At 55.9% G+C, this 22,300-nt stretch overlaps 3 protein-coding genes across 5 annotated transcripts; 2 read left to right on the top strand and 1 right to left on the bottom strand.

Moving 5' to 3' along the window:
- Positions 1-5,774: 5,774 nt before the first annotated feature.
- Positions 5,775-9,723, top strand: LOC138732723 (acrosin-like). Of its 3 annotated transcripts, XM_069879379.1 has the most exons (7): positions 5,775-6,001; positions 6,252-6,411; positions 7,055-7,587; positions 7,822-8,019; positions 8,197-8,462; positions 8,711-8,853; positions 9,236-9,723. In XM_069879379.1, the coding sequence occupies exons 3-7, from the start codon at positions 7,517-7,519 to the stop codon at positions 9,536-9,538; spliced, it is 981 nt and encodes a 326-aa protein (XP_069735480.1). In that variant the 5' UTR covers positions 5,775-6,001; positions 6,252-6,411; positions 7,055-7,516; the 3' UTR covers positions 9,539-9,723. The 3 variants fall into 3 exon arrangements, with proteins under 3 accessions (XP_069735480.1, XP_069735482.1, XP_069735479.1); XM_069879381.1 differs by lacking the exon at positions 7,055-7,587; XM_069879378.1 differs by lacking the exons at positions 5,775-6,001; positions 6,252-6,411; positions 7,055-7,587 and having other exon boundaries at positions 7,619-8,019.
- A 6,131-nt stretch (positions 9,724-15,854) lies between these two features.
- LOC138732715 (alpha-2,8-sialyltransferase 8E-like) lies at positions 15,855-18,238 on the bottom strand. Its single transcript, XM_069879373.1, is given in 6 exon segments — positions 15,855-15,889; positions 15,892-15,942; positions 15,945-16,312; positions 16,763-16,849; positions 17,097-17,209; positions 18,104-18,238. Coding segments are annotated over 6 exon segments (789 nt in total).
- LOC138732694 (acrosin-like) lies at positions 18,074-20,551 on the top strand. The gene is made up of 5 exons (XM_069879349.1): positions 18,074-18,417; positions 18,652-18,849; positions 19,027-19,292; positions 19,541-19,683; positions 20,066-20,551. Exons 1-5 carry the CDS (start codon positions 18,347-18,349, stop codon positions 20,366-20,368), a joined length of 981 nt encoding a protein of 326 aa, XP_069735450.1. The 5' UTR covers positions 18,074-18,346; the 3' UTR covers positions 20,369-20,551.
- The last annotated feature ends 1,749 nt before the right edge of the window (positions 20,552-22,300 follow it).

The raw sequence follows: 22,300 nt of genomic DNA, 5'->3' as shown, positions 1-22,300 counted from the left end.
TCTTCCAACATAGTTATTCTATGATTCTATCTCGTACCTCAGTGCTGCCCAGAAGAGCCCAGTGTGGGCCCGCTGACAGGTGGAGGGTTGGTGTCCTGCTCCGTGCTGGGCTCTGGTGGCACAGAGATGCTCCATCTAGCTCTGCAGGATCCCACTGTGACCTTCCCTGACTCTGTGTCTCACCAGCATCCATCAGCTGAGGAGCAAGGTGTCAGAGGAGCACGAGGTCATCAAGAAGAAGGAGCTGGAGACTGGTCCCAAGGCCTCCTATGGCTACGGGGGCAAATTTGGAACAGAGCGAGACCAGATGGATAAGGTAACAATCATAGGAGGCTTCCTTGGGCCCTAGTGGGAAGATCTTTTCCTCACAAAGGATAGGAGCATCCCTGAATTGTGCCCTGGAGACCTTCCATGACTTCACAGATTTGCACATTCTAACCATCCCATAATCTGTATCTGCGATCTATTTGACCCCATGGGTGTAATTTATCTCTCCAGCTTCCACTCAAAGTTCCCCTTAGTGAAGAAGGACTTTCTTCTGGCTTGTTTTGAACCTGCTGCATAACAATTAAATCTGGTGCCTTCCTACTTGTGCTTGGAGAACTAATGACTAATTCCCCCTCGAATTCTCCATTCCAGATCTCTGTCATCTCCCCAGGGTGGAGCCGTACTTCATATTCCCTCTTCTCACATGAAGTCTTTTCTAATAATCCTCATTACGCTTCTTCCCATGCCTTTCAGCATTCAAGACTTCAATTTCTTTAACAGCGAGTAACAAGGAATAAGGGATAAGACATGAGAAAATGGCCTCAGGTTGCTCCAGGAGAGGTTTAGATTAGATATTAGGAAAAATTTCTTTACTGAAAGAGTGGGGAAGCATTGGAAGAGGCTGCCCTGAGAAGCAGTGATGGGTTTCCATCCCTGGAGGTGCTCAGGGCCAGGTTGGATGGGGTCTTAAGCAGCCTGGTGCAGTGGGAGGTGTCCCTGCCCACGGCAGGAGGGTTGGGACTGGATGGTCTTTAAGGTCCCTTCCAACTCAGACCGTTTAATGATGCTATGATTGTATGCGCAGGACCTGCATTTTCAGGATGTGCTTTATCAGCTTCCCTGGGCGCTTCGTTCTTTTGATTAGCACAAAGTTTGCCCCGATGTTTGATTTAATATTATGAAATTTGGGCATTGGCAGAGGCTGCCAGGGAGGTGGTTGAGTCACCATCCCTGGAGGAGTTTAAAAGATGGGTGGATGAGGTGCTGAGGGACATGGGTTAGTGACTGATGGGAATGGTTGGACTCGATGATCCGGTGGGTCTTTTCCAACGTGGTGATTCTGTGAAATGTTAGTTTGCTTAGTGTGATGTTCAGAACATCACCCTGTCTTGCAACACTTTCTTCTCAGTGCGCGGTGGGCCACGAGTACGTTGCTGAGGTCGGGAAGCACTCCTCACAGACGGATGCAGCCAAGGGCTTTGGAGGGACGTACGGAGTCCAGCGGGACCGAGCTGACAAGGTGTGTTGGACAAGGTGGCCGCGATGTGTCCCTTTGCTTAGTCCTGCTCCTAAACTGCTCCTGGAATCCTGGGGTCAGTTCTGGGCCCCTCACCACAAGAAGGATGTTGAGGCTCTGGAGCGAGTCCAGAGAAGAGCAACAAAGCTGGGAAAGGGGCTGGAGAACAAGTCTGAGGGCCCTGGGGGTGTTTAGCCTGGAGAAAAGGAGGCTGAGGGGAGACCTCATTGCTCTCTCCAACTCCCTGAAAGGAGGTTGCGGAGAGGAGGGAGCTGGGCTCTTCTCCCAAGGGACAGGGGACAGGACGAGAGGGAATGGCCTCAAGCTCCACCAGGGGAGGGTCAGGCTGGACATCAGGATGAAATCTTTCCCGGAAAGGGTTACTGGGCCCTGGCAGAGGCTGCCCAGGGAGGGGGTTGAGTCACCTTCCCTGGAGGGGTTTAAGGGACGGGTGGACGAGGTGCTGAGGGACATAGGTTAGTGATTGATGGGAATGGTTGGACTCGATGATCCAGTGGGTCCTTTCCAACCTGGTGATTCTATGATTCTATGACTCTTGCTTTGGCTTTACGTCCTTGCCTGGCTGTGCTCCCACTGTCTCCCCAACCAACCTTGCCATGTTACTTTTCTTCCTTGCCCTCTCGGCCTCCTCTGTCTCCTGCTGCCACAGCCCCCATGACTCACACTTGCTTTGTGCACCCATTCTAATAGACTCTCATCCTGCATGGTCCTGATGGTGCTTCCTACCATCCACTCTGCCCCTTCCAAACCCCATTTCCTGGCTTTTTCCTATGTCCCTGCTGCTCTTCCTCCTCCTTGGAGCTCCTCCCCGGTGCTACTCCCCATCTTCTCCCCCTTCCCTCACCAACCCCATGCTCAGGACACCATTTCACTCCGTGCACCACCTCAGATTACTCCAAGGGCTTCGGTGGCCGCTACGGCATGGAGAAGGACAAGGTGGACAAAGCAGCCGTGGGTTTTGACTGCCAGAGCCAGGCGGAGAAGCACGACTCTCAGAAAGGTGAGCTGGGGGAGCCCAGTGCTGCAGGCAACGTCAGGACTGGAGCTTGGGACTCTTCTTAGTGGGGCCGTGGAGCACTTGGGGTTTCCATGAATGGTGGAAAAGCCACAGGGAGCTGTTGGTTGCTCAACGCTTGGAGCAAGGGGATGGGACAGGTGAGGAAAGCCACTGGATGAAGAGGAGCAGCAGATTTCTATGGGCACAGGGATCTCCTGGGCAGTATAGAGACTGTATGCCCAGAGAGGTGGTTGAGTCCCCTTCCCTGGAGGTGTTTAAGGGATGGGTGGATGAGGTGCTGAGGGACATGGGTTAGTGATTGATGGGAATGGTTGGACTCGATGATCCGGTGGGTCTTTTCCAACCTGGTGATTCTGTGATTCTACGATCTCAGCACTGTCCTTGCCTATCAAGCTGGACCATTCTTTTGCTTCCCCTTGCAGAGTGCTGCTGGCTTTAAGGAGATGGCAGCTCCCACCTCCTCGTATGAGAAAACGAGACCAGTGGAGGCAGGTGAGACAACTGATAACCAACCCTGGGCTTGGTGGGAAGCTGTGAGCCCTGTGGTCCCCCTGTGGCACGTGCTGTGGTGGGATATGGATTAACTTGCTTGGAGGGGCAGAAGAAGGTGGTTGAGCTGCATGTTTCTCCGGGAGAGGCAGAGATCTGGGTTTCTCCTGGATGCTTGGTGGAAGGGAGCCACTGCACAGGCTTGATCAGCTGTCTTCTCCACAGGAGCTTCCAGTGGCCCCGGCAACCTGCGGTCACGCTTTGAGAACATGGCTAAGTTAGCAGAGGAGGAGAGCAGAAGGCAGGCGGAGGAGGAGCAAGTGAGGCGTCAGGCTCAGGAGAGCCAGCCAGCTCGGTGGAAGGTGAGCCATGGCCATCCTGCGGTGTCCTCCAAGGCTTGTGAAGCAGACTTTTCCTTTCAGCTCCATCTCCTTCCACCTGGTCTCTTTACAGTAACCTCCTGCCTGAAGTGCTTCCCTGCAACTGCCAGGGTCTTTGCTCCTCTGCTTCTCTCTTGTGAGTCCTCATCTGGAGGACTGTGTCTAGTTCTGGAATCCTCAAGAGGAGGAGACGGAGCTCTTGGGACTGGTCCAGAGGAGACTACAAGGATGATGTGAGGGCTGGAGCATCTTCCATACGAGGACAGGCTAACAGAGTTGGGGTTGTTCAGCCTGGAGAGGAGAAGGCTCCGAGGAGACCTCGTACTAACCTTCCAGTACTTGAAGGGGCTCTAGGAAAGCTGGGGAGGGACTGTTCCCAAGGGCTTGGAGTGATAGGACGAGGAGCAACGGGGATAAACTGGAGAGGGGCAGAGTTAGACTGGACATCAGGAAGAATTTCTTCACCATGAGGGTGGGGAAGCCCTGGAGCAGGTTGTCCAGGGATGCTGTGGCTGCCCCATCCCTGGAGGTGTTCAAGGCCAGGTTAAATGAGGCTTTGAGCAGCCTGATCCAGTGGGAGGTGTCCCTGCCCATGGCAGGGGGCTTGGAACTGGATGATCTTTAATGTCCCTTCCAACCCAGACTATTCTCTGTTTCTCTGATTCTCTGATTCTATTGAACTTCTCAGTTGTCACCAGATTTTCCCTTCCAGCACACAGTCAAGGATGTGCCCTCACCTAGCCATGGTCTCCTGCGCTTTAGCCTAGGCTCCCTCTTGCCTCTAGTATCACAGAATCATAGAGTCACCACCAGGTTGGAAAAGACCCACTGGATCATCGAGTCCAACCATTCCTATCAAACACTAACCCATGTCCCTCAGCACCTCGTCCACCTGTCCCTTAAACCCCTCCAGGGAAGGGGACTCAACCCCCTCCCTGGGCAGCCTGGGCAGTCTGTCGCAGATGGATTGTGAATGGTCCGTGTTTATACTGCCAACCTCATCTAGGAAGCTGTGTCTCTAGGTGGGCAGATACTGACTTAGGCATAGTGCTTTCTGAAGATGTGAGCCCATCAGTCTGAGTCATACCACACAAAGTTGAAACTCATCTTCTCCTTATTTCTGTGCAGAAGAATGCTTTATAACAAACGTTACTCTGAACTCAAGGGGAACTAAGAGAAGCCTCCCAGCAGCTAGAGCAGCTCAGGCAGGAGATGAAAGAGCAGCGAGAGAACGGGCAGGTAAGTCTGACTAGAGGCTAGGTTGAAAGAACAGGCAGGTGGCAATGGGATGTGAGCTGCGAGAGCCAGCTAACAGAGCAAAGGGAAGTAACAAGAAATTGCAATGCGAGTTGTAGGACTGAGGAGGCAAGGACAAATGCAAGCTGGGCAGGTAATAGATAGAGAACAGCCCTGCTGGGAAGGGTTTTGGGTTGCTTGGGGATGAGAAGCTCAACATGAGCCGGCAGTGCGTGTTTACAGCCTAGAAAGCCAACCATATTGTGTGCTGCATGCATACCCAAAGCATTCTAGGATTCTATGACTGTACTTTACTGCAGGCCCTGAAAGCACAGAGCATGGTAAGCTCCAGTGATCAGCAACAGGAAGGAAAGGTTGCAACAGAAGCAGAGCTGGGTAGAAAAGCAGAAAGAGGTGGCTGAATGAATGTGATGTTGAGACAGAAGGACAAAAATGTTGTAGCTGTTGGCAGGTCCCAGTAACACATTCTCCACTTGTGTTTATAGAACGTCACAGAAAAGCTGCAGACAGAACTGCAGGGAAGTCAGAGCGAGATCAAGGCCATCAAAGAGGAAATGAATATCCTAGTTCAGCAGAGGAATGCTCTGCAAAAACAAGTGACTGAAAGACTGATTGGTACTCCAGTCCTCAAGCAGGCGGTCTCTCCCCTTCCTGCCTCTCCATTGCGGAGCAGGCTCGTGGGGATATCCCTCTGACTGCCATCATAGTGTGGTCTCCATCTCGGCTGGTCTGAAGGAGACTTACTGGTCAGCTGCTGCCCTGGACAAATGGGCTCGTCCTTTGGCTTGATCACCAGCAGTCATCAAAATGGATTTCTGCTGGCCAGTTACTGCTAGCCTTCTTTTCTAAGGTGGTTCCTCAGACAGATGTGGTGACCCACTTGAGTTTTTAAACAAGTTGGCTGTATCTGTTGTCAATCTGGTACTGCCACAATAGGGTGAAATTTAAAGCTGTTCTTTTCCTCACAGGATATGATATGACTGACGGTGACAAGCTGTAGTATTTCACTACTTTGTTATGTTTTACTTCAGGTGGAAGAGTTGTCATCTGAGCTTGCAACCTCCAAAGAGTCCCAGCAACTGATTTGCCACAAAGCTTAGCAAGATCTTAATGAGGCACGGGAAGTGTCAAGAAAGAAGATGCTGGAGGCTGTGCACCTGCAGAAGATCCTGGAGGAGAAGAGGAGTCAATGGGAGGAGGTGGAACGTCAGAACAGGGAGCTGCAAGCATGTCTAAAGTCCCTGGAGATGAAGAAGAGTCAAGGGAAGAAGTGGAGCATCACAACATGAAGTTTCAGACTTCCCTAAAGGTCCTTGAGAGTGAGAATGCCAGGTAAATGGAAGCCTGTGAGACTCTCCGTTCTGTTGAATGGGTTTCCTCTTTCAGATCTTTGCATACGTAAGTGGCTCTGGCAGCATTTCCTAAAAAGCAGAGTTCTGAACTCTCCATGCAGATGGGTTTCATTTTCTTTTCCTTTAATCCTCCAGTTAGAGTTTCCCTGAAGACAGTGGCTTTTGGAGTAGTCCTAAGAGTTTATTAACTGTTATACCATGTAGTAATGAGTGCGTGCTCTCTCTTTCAGGCTGAATCAGTCTCTGAAAGAGAAAGAAGTGAAGGTCAGGACCCTGGAAGAAAACAACCTTGCCCAGCACAAGGAGGTGTCTCGGCTTCTTTCTGCTATTGAGCAGAGCCGGCAGCAATATTCAGATGACAGAAGAGAAATACAAGCACTCCACAACCAGGTAACCTATGCACTAGCATCCTCTTCTCCCGGGACATGGAATAACACCTTCAGGCTGTAGGCCCCTCTCTGTTTCCCCTCCCAACAACACACGCTCCTTCTTATTTTGCCCAGTCTTTGCCCATTGAAGTCAAGGCTGGATCTGCCTCTATTCTCCCCTGTTCCTTGGTGGTTCTTGGTATTAAATCTCTGAGAATCATAGAATCATAGAATAACCAGGTTGGAAGAGACCCACCGGATCATCGAGTCCAACCATTCCTATCAAACACTAAACCATGTCCCTCAGCACCTCGTCCACCCGTGCCTTAAACCCCTCCAGGGAAGGTGACTCAACCCCCTCCCTGGGCAGCCTCTGCCAGGGACCAATCACCCTTTCTGTGAAGAATTTTTTCCTAATGTCCAGCCTGACCCTCCCCTGGCGGAGCTTGAGGCCATTCCCTCTCGTCCTGTCCCCTGTCACTTGGGAGAAGAGGCCAGCTCCCTCCTCTCCACAATCTCCTTTCAGGGAGTTGTAGAGAGCAATGAGGTCTCAATGAACTTCTCAATTAATTCTCACAAGCCCAGTGTCTCACAATCTTTAAAGAAAAGTTAGATCTGAAAAGGAACTGAGTCATCGCATCATTTATTGCTGTGATTTATTGCAGTGTAAGACTGAAAACACACATTGCAAAAACTCCGTTTTGAAACCAGCAATGTGTTAAGCGGAGAAGCTGTAGGAGCCCTGTCCTGGATGCTCCGGGGGAAGGACGTGGTGGGGCCCGGCTGCAGGAGCAGGGTGGCAGCGCCCTTCCCAGAGAGGCCGTGCCGCCGTGTGTGGCATTTCCCTGCTCGCTGCCACCTGTGAGGCGGCTGCCCCCCGTCACCCGCCATTCGGTGGGTCTGTCAGGGGCGTCCGACCCCAGCTCCTGCCTCCCCTTCTGCTTGGAACGTCCCGAGTTGCCCCCCTGCCCCGAGCTCACCGTGCCGGGCGCCCGCAGCCCACGTCTTTGTGACTTCATCCCGAGGCCAAGGGCATCGCCGGCAGCGCCAGCGCCGCGGGCATCTGTTGGCTGCTGCCTGGTGGCAAGAAGCCCTCGCCTGTCGCTGTGCCACGTCTTGCTGGAAGCATGAGCGTCCTCCTCGTCCTCGTGCTGCTGACCCTGTGCCGGCCCGTGCAGGGCACGGGGGACACCTGCGAGTGAGTGTCCCGGGCTGCGGGGATCCCTGCAGGGCGCCCGCTGGTCCCTCGTGGCCACAACACGGCTCCCCAGGGCTGGCACAGCTCCTCTGCGGGGCTGAAGCTGAGGCAGGGGGGGATGCCCGCCCGCCCCACGGCGTTCCCTGGCCGCATCGCGAGGGAAGGCGGCCGAGCTTCAGCCCCAGCGGTGGCCAGGCACCCGGCAGGGCACTCACGAGCCTCTGGTTTCCACAGGACCTGCGGACACCGGCCCATGGATTACGATGCTGGCACGTCGCGTGTCGTCGGGGGCAGAGATGCCCAGCCGGGCGCCTGGCCCTGGATCGTCAGCATCCAGAGCCCCTGGCAAGCCGGCACGGGGCACGTCTGCGGAGGGAGCCTCATCGGCACACAGTGGGTCCTCACGGCCGCCCACTGCTTCACCGGGACCACGTAAGGAGTTGCTGAGAACAGGGACTCCCCTGCGACGCTGGCAGCCTCCAGCCCCGTGTTCGTCGCTCCGTAGCGCTGCTTTCCTCTCCCCCCTGGAAAGGAGAAAGCGGGGAAGTGCTGGGCTGCTGCAGCGCGTGGCTGTGCCCCCTCCCACCCCGCTCTCCATTTGCCTTCCAGGAGCACCGAGATGTGGCGTGTGGTGGCCGGTGCCACCGATCTGACCCAACTGGGCCCCGAGGCTCAAGTACGGAGCATAAAGCGGCTCGTTGTTCATGAACAATACAACGAGACCTCGCAGAGGAACGACATTGCCCTGCTGGAGCTGGACCAGCCCGTCCGGTGCAGCTCCCACGTGCAGCTCGCCTGCCTGCCTGACGCCTCGATCCGAGTGTCGCAGCTCGCGCCCTGCTACGTCAGCGGCTGGGGCGCCACCGACGAGGAATGTGAGTTCCCCAAAAGTGCTCGTGTCCCCAGCGCCCCCTTGGCACCCTGGGGCGGTGGGTTGGGCGTCCCGGCAGCAGGGGCGAGAGGCAGCGTCTGCCCCTGGAGGGGTGGTCCTGCCCCATTCCCCAGGGCGAGACGGGAGGGATACACCGGCACAATCCTCTCCGGAGGCAAAGCCGACCCCAGGCAGGGCAGGAGGAGAGCTGGCAACGCGCCGCTGGATGTTCATTTCTGTCTGTGCCCACAGCCGGAACCTCCCACGTGCTGCAGGAGGCCCAGGTGCCCCTCATCGACACCCGCGTTTGCAACAGCAGCGGGTGGTACCGCGGGGCCATCCACCCCCACAACCTGTGTGCGGGATACCCGCAGGGTGGCATCGACACCTGTCAGGTAGGAGCAGGCGACGAGTCGGGGCCCAGCGGCACCAGCAGCCCCGGCACAGCCACGCAAACCATCCCACTGCTCGTGGGGCTCACCTCCCCTTCCCCATCTTCCAGGCTCTGCCCCGAAAACCCACCCAGCGGTCCTGGCCGCCCTCAGGTCCAGGGGCCAATCCTGGAACATCCCTCTGCCGCACAGCCAGGGTCACGCCGTGCAGAGAGGAGAGAAAACCCAGCGACCCCCTCCCAGAGCGGGTTCTGCCAGCTCCTGCAGCGGAGCAGAGCCCTTCTGTGGAGGGAACACAGCTCTGGCAGCTGCTGGGAGAGGGGGAGCCGGCCCTCATGCTGCCGGAGGCCCCCCAGCACCCACAATCCTCTCTCCTCTGCTGCAGGGGGACAGCGGGGGTCCTCTCATGTGCACAAAGCGCCGTTCGGACCGCTTCTGGCTGGTGGGACTGACCAGCTGGGGAACAGGCTGTGCCAGGGTCCGTCGGCCGGGGATCTACACCTCCACGCAGCACTTCCGAGACTGGATCCTGGGGAAGATGGGGATGAACCCAGCAGGGGCGGCTGCACCGACCTCACAGCCAACACACGCGGGCAAGACACCCTGTCCAGTTCCACGACGGAAGATAAAAAAGTTGGTTAATCTGCTGCAGGCTATCCTGAAGTCCATAAAGGAAATGTACGCTTGAGCAGCACGATGGATAAGATCTGGTGCAATGACCCTTGTCAGTTTTGAATCTGCAGTTAAGTTTTTGATTCATTTATAGCCAATCATTCTGAACAATTTAGAATTACTTTGTTGACCAACTGGTGATTGAGTGTTAATAGATAGTAGCTAATTTACTTTTGTGATCCACCTCAATAAATTGAAAGTTGCTGCTAAATCAAAGTCTCAAAAAATTCCCTCTTTAGCCTGGTGGCATGCTGGGAACCGGAGTCCTTTATCTGGCGGCATGGCTGGGGATGGAGTCCTTCACACCCCTGCAGGGTTGCAGCTCGTGTCCTTCACTCCACAGCAGGCTGGGAGGTGGCCTCGTTCACCCCACGGCAGGCTGGGTGCTGGACTCCATCACCATGGAAAGGGTTTGGGTGGATCGGGTGGATCCATCCAGGAGGATGGTACCAACCACTGAACAAAGGCCACGATTGACACGGGGGTTGTTGCGGAGGGGAATGGCTCGTAAGGGTGGAAGGGAGCCATGGAAAGGGCAAGGTGGAGCCTGGCTGAGGAGGAGTGAGGAGGGACAACGGGAGAATAAATGAGAGGTTCTAGGTCACTTAGTGGGACACAGGAGAGTGTGTTTCGCTTGAGTAGGTGTGTCTAGATATTTTTGGCAGCCCCTGACAGTGCCAAGAACTCTTACAGTGCAGAAATTTTTCCTGATATCTAGCCTTAACCTGCCCTGGCACACCTTGAGGCCCTTTCCTCTTGCCCTATCACCTGTCGCTTGGAAGAAGAGACCAACATCCACCTCGCTCCACCCTCCTTTTTGGGAGCTGCGGAGAGCAATGCGGTCTCCCCTCACCTCTTCTCCAGGCTAAACACAAGCCACAGCCCCTGTTCTCCAGACCCTTCCTAGCTCCGTTCCCTTCTCTGGACGCGCTCCAGCCCCTCAGTGTCCCTCTTGCAGTGAGGGGCCCAGAACTAAACCCAGGAGTCGAGGCGTGTCCTCAAATCTATGTGCTGATGTAAAACACCTGCCTGGATCTGCTGGCAACTGTGCACATTCAGAGGGATTTGGTGTGGGGGAGGGATTCACGTGCTGAGGAAACAGCCGCCACTCTGTGTCTCGTGGGCGCAGATACAGGCGAGAGATCTTCCAGCCTGCAACCCACAGCGGGTCACTGGTCCGCCTTCTCCGCTAGGAGAAGTCTGGCTGGAAAGCTGCCTGGAGGAGAGGGACCGGGGGGTGTTGGTTGACAGCGACTGAACATGAGCCAGCAGTGGCCCAGGTGGCCAAGAAGGCCAGTGGCATCTTGGCTTGGATCAGAAACGGCGTGGCCAGCAGGTCCAGGGAGGTTCTTCTCCCTCTGGACTCAGCACTGGTGAGACCGCTCCTCGAATCCTGTGTTCAGTTCTGGGCCCCTCACCACAAGAAGGATGTTGAGGCTCTGGAGCGAGTCCAGAGAAGAGCAACAAAGCTGGGGAAGGGGCTGGAGAACAGGCCTTATGAGGAGCGGCTGAGAGAGCTGGGGGTGTTTAGCCTGGAGAAGAGGAGGCTGAGGGGAGACCTCATTGCTCTCTACAACTACCTGAAAGGAGGTTGTGGAGAGGAGGGAGCTGGGCTCTTCTCCCAAGGGACAGGGGACAGGACGAGAGGGAATGGCCTCAAGCTCCCCCAGGGGAGGTTTAGGCTGAACATTAGGAAAAAACTCTTCACGGAAAGGGTGATTGGGTACTGGCAGAGGCTGCCCAGGGAGGGTGTTGAGTCACCTTCCCTGGAGGGGTTTAAGGCATGGGTGGACGAGGTGCTGAGGGACATGGGTTAGTGTTTGATAGGAATGGTGATCCTATCGATAATCGATGATCTGGTGGGTCTCTTCCAACCTGGTTATTCTATGATTCTATGATTCTATGATTCTAAGACTCACTCCCTGAGAAGGGCTGCAGCGATTTTGCAGGCCACGAAGCCAAGCGGTGAGTCTGTTCGGCATGAAGCGCTAGAGATCTGTCCCATAGCTCACCCACCTACGTCCCAAGCAAGTCCAGAGAAGCCTTCCTGGCTCTGAGGAAGCCTTCAAAGCCCTGAACCTTGGCTGGTCCTACAGCACCAATTTTGCATAAATGCCTGATGCGATACGGTGTCACATTCTCCATCCTGTTTTTTGGCTCCGGCTGGCGAGGCAGCCAGTGCAGACCATCTGCACCGTTCTTCCTCCTCGCCCTCTGCACTCATCCCCAGCATGCTTTCTCTTGGGAGTGAAACACCTTTTCTTCTGCCCTGGAGCGCCGTTCCGCCCATCCGACCTTCCTGCGAGCCAGGAGCTTCCACAGCTGCTTCCAAGGACACGAAGGCAGAGAGCTCCCAGCTCCTGCTGGCTGTCACTCTGCCAATCCTCCCGCCAGCAGCCGTTCGGGGAAGGAGCGTTGCCATCGCAGGCAGCAGCCAGGGGGCCAAAGCCTTCCAGGAAAATGTAATCGCTTCCAATACGCACAAATGCCATATAGAGGAGAGCTTTGTGGCTAGAGATTACAAAGCCCAGAGGCCACGTGTGCTCAGCAGCTCTCTCAGTCTGGAGCAGAGCAGGGAGGCTGGCAGCTCCGATCCATTCTGCTGCTCGCCTGGAGCTGTTCCATGCCAGAAGAAGAGTGTGGACCGTTCTCTGTCAACACGGCCGAGCCAGGCTGAGCACAGATCCGCAGCCTGTGAGGGCTGCCTGGCTTCTGGCTATCAGCTGGGGCTGGGGACTGAGGGGAGAAGGCTGGATCTCCGCAGCCTTGGCAAGAGCAGCTCAAGTTCTCAGATGAGTTGTTCAGCTAGAGACACCTTCACACCACCTTTACACTTCGGGTTAATCATCTGCCCAAGAAAGAAGATGTAACAAGCGATGCTGTTGTCCTGCTGCGCACCAGTCACCCACAGGCAGGAACCGAAGGGCCAGCAGCATCGAGGAGCATCTCTTATCCGAAAGGTGCCAGTGAGCCCTTGGTACCCGGTCTTCAAACAAGTATTTTACATTCTGAATTGTGGAAGCTGGGAGCTGACTGCAGCTCTGCAGATCCCTGGACCAACCGCTGCAGTCGGCCCCTAGTTAAGAGCAGCCTCACCGTGTGTGACAGAGCATGGAGGTCTCCTTCCCTTCTACAGAACAGGGTCTGCTCAGGATGGGGTCAACAGCAAAAGGATTGTCTGAAAACCCATCTTTTTGGGAACTTGTGTCCCGCATGTTCCCCCAGGGCTGTTTGTCTGTCGCTGCCAGCTGCTGTCACGCTGGTTCTACTGCTCTGGTCCATTTGCTGTGAACCTGGAAAGAGGAAAAGCTTTTGCCTCCTTGGCTGAGAGATGATGCCAGCTAGCAGGACAAGGTGGTTTTCTCCTGTGTCATCCTGAGTCAAGGTGAGGGAAGTGCCAACGTCTGAGATTTCATAAAGGATTCCACCGGAACTTGTCTTGGAAAGTGAGAGTCTAACGATGCTCATGAGATTAGTCTCCTTTCCAAATCTGATTTCAAAGTATTCATCTTTTTGAAAAGTTTCATGATAATTAGCTTCAATTTCCAAACAAGAGGTCAGTTGAACTGGAAAACAAATTATTTTTTTCTCCTTTGAGAACATCAAAACACTTTGTTTTGACAACTTCAGAACTCATCCAAGTTTTTTCTGAGTCAATAAATTAATCAAAAGCGACCTTCTCTAAAAGTAATGTCAGCTTTGAAAAAAATCAGTATTTTCCAGTGGAAAAAACACAATTCATCCAAAAATTTCTACCGTGCTTTCAGCCTGACTCCAGTCAAACCAGTGCCCCAGAGCTCTTGGGGAGCCCATGTCCCTTCCTCCCCCGGCTCAGACCAGGGCCAAGGGGCAGCAGGGCTGCAGGGAGCACACTTCACCTCCTTCTTCCCTTCCGATACATCCCCTCTGGGGATAACTGCAGCATTGAAGCTGTCAAAGTCACAATACCCGATTTCTCCTCCCCTTATAGCACTGCTTGATTTTGGGAAGGGTTTTTTGGGATTTTGACTCCTCTGGTTCATGTGGATGATGCGGGTTGTGGCTCTGGCTTTCCTGGTGGAGCCGCTGGGAAAGGAGTGGTAAAGGCTGGAATCAGCCTCACAGCACCTCATCTCCTTGAAGACTCCATCCCCAAACCCAGTTGGAGTGGAGGGACCCAATTGGCCACCGATTTGGGTGGCAATTAATAACCTGGGATTTCTGCCTCTGCCAAAGGACCAACAAAGGTTTGGTAGCACCGCCCCCCACTTGCCGCCCCATCCGTGCCATGTCTGGCCACTCTCCCCAGGGCTTTCCTGGCCGTGGAGATCAGGGATGTCACCAGCAGCTCTCCCCATCCCACTGGGTATCATAATTAAGACCAAATGCCAGTTTTGAATCTGCAGTTAAGTTTTTGATTCATTTCTAGCCAATCATTCTGAACAATTTAGAATTACTTTGTTGACCAACTGATGATTGAGTGTTAATAGATAATAGCTAATTTACTTTTGTGATCCACCTCAATAAATTGAAAGTTGCTGCTAAATCAAAGTCTCAAGAATTTCCCTCTTTAGCCTGGTGGCATGATGGGAACCGGAGTCCTTTATCTGGCGGCATGGCTGGGGATGGAGTCCTTCACACCCCTGCAGGGTTGCAGCTGGTGTCCTTCACTCCACAGCAGGCTGGGAGGTGGCCTCGTTCACCCCACGGCAGGCTGGGTGCTGGACTCCATCACCATGGAAAGGGTTTGGGTGGATCGGGGGGATCCCATCCGTCACTGCAGTTTGGGTGCTGAGCGGGGAAAGGAGAAAGAAGGTGGCATTGGCCGAGAGAAGGGGCTGAGGGACAGGGAGGCCACGGGCGCTCAGAGAGCAGGAGCAGAGCAGGGCAGGGAAGGCTTGCTGAAGGATGGAGGGGAGGGGCAGTGGCTGAGATGCATCAGGGAGGGAAAAAAGCATTAGCAGAGGATGGTTTCCATCCATCGACCTCTGGGTTATGGGCCCGGCACGCTCCCGCTGCGCCACTCTGCTCCCCCAGCCCTGCCGCTCGCCCCCTGGCTCTGCCGGCACCAGCGCTCCCCACGCTCCCCCTGCCCTCGCAGCACCCACACCAACAACCACCTCTCAGCGCAGAACCGCACCGCCTGGGCAGGGCCAGGGCCTCGCTCCCTCCTTCTCCCACCTCTCCTGCCCAGCGCCCGCACGGGGACCATCTCTGCCAGCGCCCCAGCCGGCTCTGCGGGCACTGAAGGAGCCCTGGAGAGAGGGGCAGCCGCGGCGCTTTGCAGGCGCAGAGGAGCTGCTCTCCGGCGAGCTCAGGAGGGCCCAACCCTGCCCACAAATGCAGCTCCCTGGGGGCTGCGGCTCTAGAATTGGTGCCGACACCTTGCCCTGTCCCTGCTGTGCTCCCCCGGCTCCCAGCGTGTCCTCGCTCCCGGTGCAGCCCGGCCTGGCAGTCAGGCAGAGCCTTCCTCGGGGTGCCCGAGCTGCTGCCGGGGCTGGAGGAGGCTCCCGGGCTCCCCCGGACAGGGTTGGGCGCTCAGCAGCCTCAGACCCTGCCAGGAGTCTCAGACCCGCTCCGGGCAGGCTGGGCTGGTGGATCCTGTTGGCGAAGGCAATGGGCGAGGCAGCAGCGCTGACGCCTCCGCGTTTGTGCTCGAGTCCTCGGGTTCCCCGTCCCATCCACGCCCCAGAGCCTGCAGAACCCGGCAGAGGAGACGCAGGGAGAGCAGCACAGGTGGGAGCGTGCAGAACCAACCAAGGCCGGGTGCAAGGTCCTACACCGGGGTTGGGGCAATCCCAAGCACAAACAGTTCAAGGCCAGGTCGGATGGGGCTTTGAGCAACTTGATCCCATGGAAGGTGTCCCTGCCTGTGGCAGGGGGCAGAACTGGACAGCTTTAAGGTCCCTTCCAACCCAAACTGTTCCATGATTCTATGATCAGGGGAATCTGAATATGCACTGAGGCTGTGCTTACACACCCAGCTTCCTAAGGCTAATCTCCTCATCTTTCCCTCATCCATACTGCATGTTCCCAGCAGGCGACAGCCAGTTTAGATTGGGTCTCCAGGTCACATCAAGTCTGAGGTGAAAAATACATCATCTTGCGTAGCATTTGTGCCTTCAGGCAAGTTGTATAGCAGCGAGCACCTTTGCAGCTCCCACTCACCTCTAGTGGTGACCCTCTAGTGGGACAGTGTCGAAAAGGGAAGGAGGCATATTTTTTCATCTCCAGAGACTCTAGGTTGGCATCTGGGTCTGCGCTTTCTTCCCAGAAGATCCCGGAATGGATGAGAACATCAGCAGACACCATCTGCTTCAGATGCCACATTGCTTTCTCTTTGACGTGGCCCCTCAGCACGTCCCCACGTGCAGCCGAAGGACCCCGCGAAGTGCATATCCACGTAGTAAGCGAACTCTCTGGGCATGATGTGTATCCTGCGGTTGGAAGCACGTTGTCATAGTAATGATGGGGCAGGACGCGGCCATCAGGGTGCAAAGAGAAGGGCCAGACGCCGCAGAGAGAAATGTGTTCACACATCTCCAGAGCGGCGTTCACTAGCATGAAACCTGAGGACAGGCGATAGGTGTGAAACCCACGATCGTGCCAGTACTTGCTTAGAGCACTCAGGTACTGAGGATGGAAGAAGAAGACGTGTGACTGGGACAGAGAGTCCTGTAAGGCATAGAGTGCTCGGTAAGAAACCTCACTGTTGCCAGGGTAGGAGAAAGCTGGGATGAAGAACCAAGTCTTTCCGTAGGAAGCTGCTGCCTCCACAAATGGCAGGCGCCGACCATTCAGACCGTGAAACCTGTAAGGCAAGAGATGCGGGATGGTCACCCTCTGCCAAACCCCACCTCATACACTCCTGCCTTTCCTGTGCCACTTTACCCCAGAGAAGTGAAATATCATAGAATCATGGAGTCATTGAGGTTGGAAAAGACCTCTAAGATCGTCCAAAGGGACTGGAGATACTATCAACCACTAGCAGTGAGCTAAAATAGTCAGCCACAACAAAGGCTTGAACAAACTTTGCCCCAGACTACCCCAAGAGTTGCAGTGTTCCCCTGTCCACCTCCACACCGAGGGGAGCATCTCATGGCACTAGATATCCACAGCCTTTTTTTGGATAGACTTTGCATCATAGCTAAGTTCCATCTGTTTTCTGGGACCCAGAGAGATTGCCTCTTCAAGGACACAGTATGTGGGGGAGAAGGAAGTTATGAGTCCTCTCCTCACTTTTTGTTTCCACACCTATTACCGTGTATGAAGGATACTGGGATTCACAGTGACAACGCTTGACTTTCTGCCCACATCCTCAGGGAAGTCTGCAGATGGCAGGTTAAACCTGATTGAGGGGATAAACAAAGGAAGTCTATGAGAAATAATGCTCCGTCATCTCCTGAGAGCTAACCCATTCCCCTGTGACACTACTCAGTTCAGGTACACCCCACCATTTCCCCAGCCCGGCACCTTCAACCCCACTCAGAACATTTCCCCTGTCTCCACATTCTCTACCTTCACCCTGTTCCCATGAAAGCTCCCTCCTCCTGCCAGTCTCCTACAGCTCTCCTGGGTGGGCTTGCAGCAATTACCTGATTACAAACTGGTACCCGTCAATTTGAGAGCCACAGCTACTGTTCCTGAGGATTCCTGCATTTCCCACCACAGCACAGGTTTTGTAGAGATGGTCCTGAAATGGGGATTTCTATAAAGAACAAAATGTAGACATTGATAAAATCACGGAATCACAAAATGGTTTGGATCAGAAGAGACCTCAAAGCCCATCCAGTCCCACCCCCTGCCATGGGCAGGGACACCTCCCACTGGATCAGCAGCTCCCAGCCCCATCCAACCTGGCCTTGAACCCCTCCAGGGATGGGGCAGCCACCCCTGCTCAGGGCAACCTGGGCCAGGGCCTCCCCACCCTCACAGCAAAACATTTCTCCCCAAGATCTCACCTCAATTTACCCTCTCTCAGCTGAAAATCGTTCCCCCTCATCCTATCCCTGCCCTCCCTGACAAGGAGCCCCTCTCCAGCTTTCCTGGAGACCTTCCCCCTATTGGAAGCTGCTCTGAGGTCTCCCTTCTCTTCCCCAGGCTGAACAGCCCCATCTCTCCCAGCCTGTCCTCGTACAGGAGGTTCTCCAGCCCTCATATCATCTCCGTGGCCTCCTCTGGCCTCGCTCCCACAGCTCCATCTCCTCCTTTCGCTGAGGATTCCAGCACTGGACACAGCGCTCCGGACGAGGTCTCCCAGAGAGGCACCGAGGGGACGGATCGCTCCCTCCCTGCTGCCCACGCTGCAGCCCAGGACTTCAGACAAAGAACCGTGTAAATCAAACAACGTTGTTTGGTTTGGGGTTTTTTTCCCAATTACCCACCCACATCCAGGCACTCCCTTCAGGTTATCTCCTCACCTAAGCCAGCTACATCTTACAAGACAGCTTTGTACGATGAGATAATTCAACATACAAAGCAGCTGCAGCAAAACTTCTCAATTAATTCTCACAAGCCCAGTGTCTCACAATCTTTAAAGAAAAGTGCAGTGTGTGGCATTTCCTTGCTCGCTGCCACCTGTGAGGCGGCTGCCCCCCGTCACCCGCCATTCGGTGGGTCTGTCAGGGGCGTCCGACCCCAGCTCCTGCCTCCCCTTCTGCTTGGAACGTCCCGAGTTGCCCCCCTGCCCCGAGCTCACCGTGCCGGGCGCCCGCAGCCCACGTCTTTGTGACTTCATCCCGAGGCCAAGGGCATCGCCGGCAGCGCCAGCGCCGCGGGCATCTGTTGGCTGCTGCCTGGTGGCAAGAAGCCCTCGCCTGTCGCTGTGCCACGTCTTGCTGGAAGCATGAGCGTCCTCCTCGTCCTCGTGCTGCTGGCCCTGTGCCGGCCCGTGCAGGGCACGGGGGACACCTGCGAGTGAGTGTCCCGGGCTGCGGGGATCCCTGCAGGGCGCCCGCTGGTCCCTCGTGGCCACAACACGGCTCCCCAGGGCTGGCACAGCTCCTCTGCGGGGCTGAAGCTGAGGCAGGGGGGGATGCCCGCCCGCCCCACGGCGTTCCCTGGCCGCATCGCGAGGGAAGGCGGCCGAGCTTCAGCCCCAGCGGTGGCCAGGCACCCGGCAGGGCACTCACGAGCCTCTGGTTTCCACAGGACCTGCGGACACCGGCCCATGGATTACGATGCTGGCACGTCGCGTGTCGTCGGGGGCAGAGATGCCCAGCCGGGCGCCTGGCCCTGGATCGTCAGCATCCAGAGCCCCTGGCAAGCCGGCACGGGGCACGTCTGCGGAGGGAGCCTCATCGGCACACAGTGGGTCCTCACGGCCACCCACTGCTTCACCAGGACCACGTAAGGAGTTGCTGAGAACAGGGACTCCCCTGCGACGCTGGCAGCCTCCAGCCCCGTGTTCGTCGCTCCGTAGCGCTGCTTTCCTCTCCCCCCTGGAAAGGAGAAAGCGGGGAAGTGCTGGGCTGCTGCAGCGCGTGGCTGTGCCCCCTCCCACCCCGCTCTCCATTTGCCTTCCAGGAGCACCGAGATGTGGCGTGTGGTGGCCGGTGCCACCGATCTGACCCAACTGGGCCCCGAGGCTCAAGTACGGAGCATAAAGCGGCTCCTTATTCATGAACAATACAACGACACCTCGCAGAGGAACGACATTGCCCTGCTGGAGCTGGACCAGCCCGTCCGGTGCAGCTCCCACGTGCAGCTCGCCTGCCTGCCTGACGCCTCGATCCGAGTGTCGCAGCTCGCGCCCTGCTACGTCAGCGGCTGGGGCGCCACCGACGAGGAATGTGAGTTCCCCAAAAGTACTCGTGTCCCCAGCGCCCCCTTGGCACCCTGGGGCGGTGGGTTGGGCGTCCCGGCAGCAGGGGCGAGAGGCAGCATCTGCCCCTGGAGGGGTGGTCCTGCCCCATTCCCCAGGGCGAGACGGGAGGGATACACCGGCACAATCCTCTCCGGAGGCAAAGCCGACCCCAGGCAGGGCAGGAGGAGAGCTGGCAACGCGCCGCTGGATGTTCATTTCTGTCTGTGCCCACAGCCGGAACCTCCCACGTGCTGCAGGAGGCCCAGGTGCCCCTCATCGACACCCGCGTTTGCAACAGCAGCGGGTGGTACCGCGGGGCCATCCACCCCCACAACCTGTGTGCGGGATACCCGCAGGGCGGCATCGACACCTGTCAGGTAGGAGCAGGCGACGAGTCGGGGCCCAGCGGCACCAGCAGCCCCGGCACAGCCACGCAAACCATCCCACTGCTCGTGGGGCTCACCTCCCCTTCCCCATCTTCCAGGCTCTGCCCCGAAAACCCACCCAGCGGTCCTGGCCGCCCTCAGGTCCAGGGGCCAATCCTGGAACATCCCTCTGCCGCACAGCCAGGGTCACGCCGTGCAGAGAGGAGAGAAAACCCAGCGACCCCCTCCCAGAGCGGGTTCTGCCAGCTCCTGCAGCGGAGCAGAGCCCTTCTGTGGAGGGAACACAGCTCTGGCAGCTGCTGGGAGAGGGGGAGCCGGCCCTCATGCTGCCGGAGGCCCCCCAGCACCCACAATCCTCTCTCCTCTGCTGCAGGGGGACAGCGGGGGTCCTCTCATGTGCACAAAGCGCCGTTCGGACCGCTTCTGGCTGGTGGGACTGACCAGCTGGGGAACAGGCTGTGCCAGGGTCCGTCGGCCAGGGATCTACACCTCCACGCAGCACTTCCGAGACTGGATCCTGGGGAAGATGGGGATGAACCCAGCAGGGGCGGCTGCACCGACCTCACAGCCAACACACGCGGGCAAGACACCCTGTCCAGTTCCACGACAGAAGATAAAAAAGTTGGTTAATCTGCTGCAGGCTATCCTGAAGTCCATAAAGGAAATGTACGCTTGAGCAGCACGATGGATAAGATCTGGTGCAATGACCCTTGTCAGTTTTGAATCTGCAGTTAAGTTTTTGATTCATTTCTAGCCAATCATTCTGAACAATTTAGAATTACTTTGTTGACCAACTGATGATTGAGTGTTAATAGATAATAGCTAATTTACTTTTGTGATCCACCTCAATAAATTGAAAGTTGCAGCTAAATCAAAGTCTCAAGAATTTCCCTCTTTAGCCTGGTGGCATGCTGGGAACCGGAGTCCTTTATCTGGCGGCATGGCTGGGGATGGAGTCCTCCACACCCCTGCAGGGTTGCAGCTGGTGTCCTTCACTCCACAGCAGGCTGGGAGGTGGCCTCGTTCACCCCACGGCAGGCTGGGTGCTGGACTCCATCACCATGGAAAGGGTTTGGGTGGATCGGGTGGATCCATCCAGGAGGATGGTACCAACCACTGAACAAAGGCCACGATTGACACGGGGGTTGTTGCGGAGGGGAATGGCTCGTAAGGGTGGAAGGGAGCCATGGAAAGGGCAAGGTGGAGCCTGGCTGAGGAGGAGTGAGGAGGGACAACGGGAGAATAAATGAGAGGTTCTAGGTCACTTCGTGGGACACAGGAGAGTTCGTTTCGGTTGACTAGGTGTGTCTAGATATTTTTGGCAGCCCCTGACAGTGCCAAGAACTCTTACAGTGCAGAAATTTTTCCTGATATCTAGCCTTAACCTGCCCTGGCACACCTTGAGGCCCTTTCCTCTTGCCCTATCACCTGTCGCTTGGAAGAAGAGACCAACATCCACCTCGCTCCACCCTCCTTTTCGGGAGCTGCGGAGAGCAATGCGGTCTCCCCTCACCTCCTCTTCTCCAGGCTAAACACAAGCCACAGCCCCTGTTCTCCAGACCCTTCCTAGCTCCGTTCCCTTCTCTGGACGCGCTCCAGCCCCTCAGTGTCCCTCTTGCAGTGAGGGGCCCAGAACTAAACCCAGGAGTCGAGGCGTGTCCTCAAATCTATGTGCTAATGTAAAACACCTGCCTGGATCTGCTGGCAACTGTGCATGTTCAGAGGGATTTGGTGTGGGGGAGGGATTCATGTGCTGAGGAAACAGCCGCCACTCTGTGTCTCGTGGGCGCAGATACAGGCGAGAGATCTTCCAGCCTGCAACCCACAGTGGGTCACTGGCCCGCCTGAACACCCATCTGACTGGGAGAACTGGAGGAGTAAGAAGGAAGAGCTGGAAGCTGTCGTAGGGCAAGGAGCCTATGATGTCGTTGCCATCACGGAAACGTGGTGGGACGACTCATATAACTGGAGTGCAGCTATGGGTACGAACTCTTCAGGCGGGACAGGAAGGGCAGGAGAGGAAGCGGGGTAGCCCTCTTTGTAAGGGAGGACTTGGACACCATTGAGATGGATTGTGGCGATGAGGAGATTGAGTGCCTGTGGGTCAAAATCAGAGGAGCCCACCAGAAGGTAGATTTTGTGATGGGAGTCTGTTACAGACCACCCAGCCAAGGAGAAGCAGCTGAAGAAGCTCTTGTATAAACAGCTGGGGTTAATCTCTAGATCAATGCCTCTTGTTCTTGTGGGAGACTTCAATCTGCCTGATATCTGCTGGAAGTACAGTAGAGCAGGAAGGAAGCAGTCTAGGAGGTTCCTGGAGTGCATGGAAGACAACTTCCTTGCACAGCTGGGGAATGAACCAACAAGGGAGGGTGCCCTCCTGGACCTGCTGTTTGTGAACAGAGAAGGCCTTGTGGGGGATGTGGCAGTAGGTGGACGCCTAGGACAAAGTGACCATGAGATGATGGGGTTTTCTGTTCTAGGTGAAGTGAAGAGGGTGGTTAGTAGGACAGTAGCATTAAATTTCCAGAGGGCAGACTTTGAACTCTTCAGAAGGCTGGTTGGCAAAGTCCCATGGGAGACAGTCCTTAAGGGCAAGGGAGCCCAT

The sequence above is a fragment of the Phaenicophaeus curvirostris genome, chromosome 36, assembly GCF_032191515.1.
Source record: "Phaenicophaeus curvirostris isolate KB17595 chromosome 36, BPBGC_Pcur_1.0, whole genome shotgun sequence".
NCBI classification, from domain to species: domain Eukaryota; kingdom Metazoa; phylum Chordata; class Aves; order Cuculiformes; family Cuculidae; genus Phaenicophaeus; species Phaenicophaeus curvirostris.
This window is presented reverse-complemented; position numbering and strand designations above follow the sequence as displayed.

Coding starts and splice junctions, on each gene's coding strand:
- LOC138732723 (XM_069879378.1), top strand. CDS start 7,706: ATGCCCGCCCGCCCCACGGCGTTCCCTGGCCGCATCGCGAGGGAAGGC. Junction 8,463..8,710: donor GGGCGCCACCGACGAGGAAT/GTGAGTTCCCCA, acceptor CTGTGCCCACAG/CCGGAACCTCCCACGTGCTG. Junction 8,854..9,235: donor GTGGCATCGACACCTGTCAG/GTAGGAGCAGGC, acceptor CCTCTGCTGCAG/GGGGACAGCGGGGGTCCTCT.
- LOC138732694 (XM_069879349.1), top strand. CDS start 18,347: ATGAGCGTCCTCCTCGTCCTCGTGCTGCTGGCCCTGTGCCGGCCCGTG. Junction 18,418..18,651: donor GGCACGGGGGACACCTGCGA/GTGAGTGTCCCG, acceptor TGGTTTCCACAG/GACCTGCGGACACCGGCCCA. Junction 19,684..20,065: donor GCGGCATCGACACCTGTCAG/GTAGGAGCAGGC, acceptor CCTCTGCTGCAG/GGGGACAGCGGGGGTCCTCT.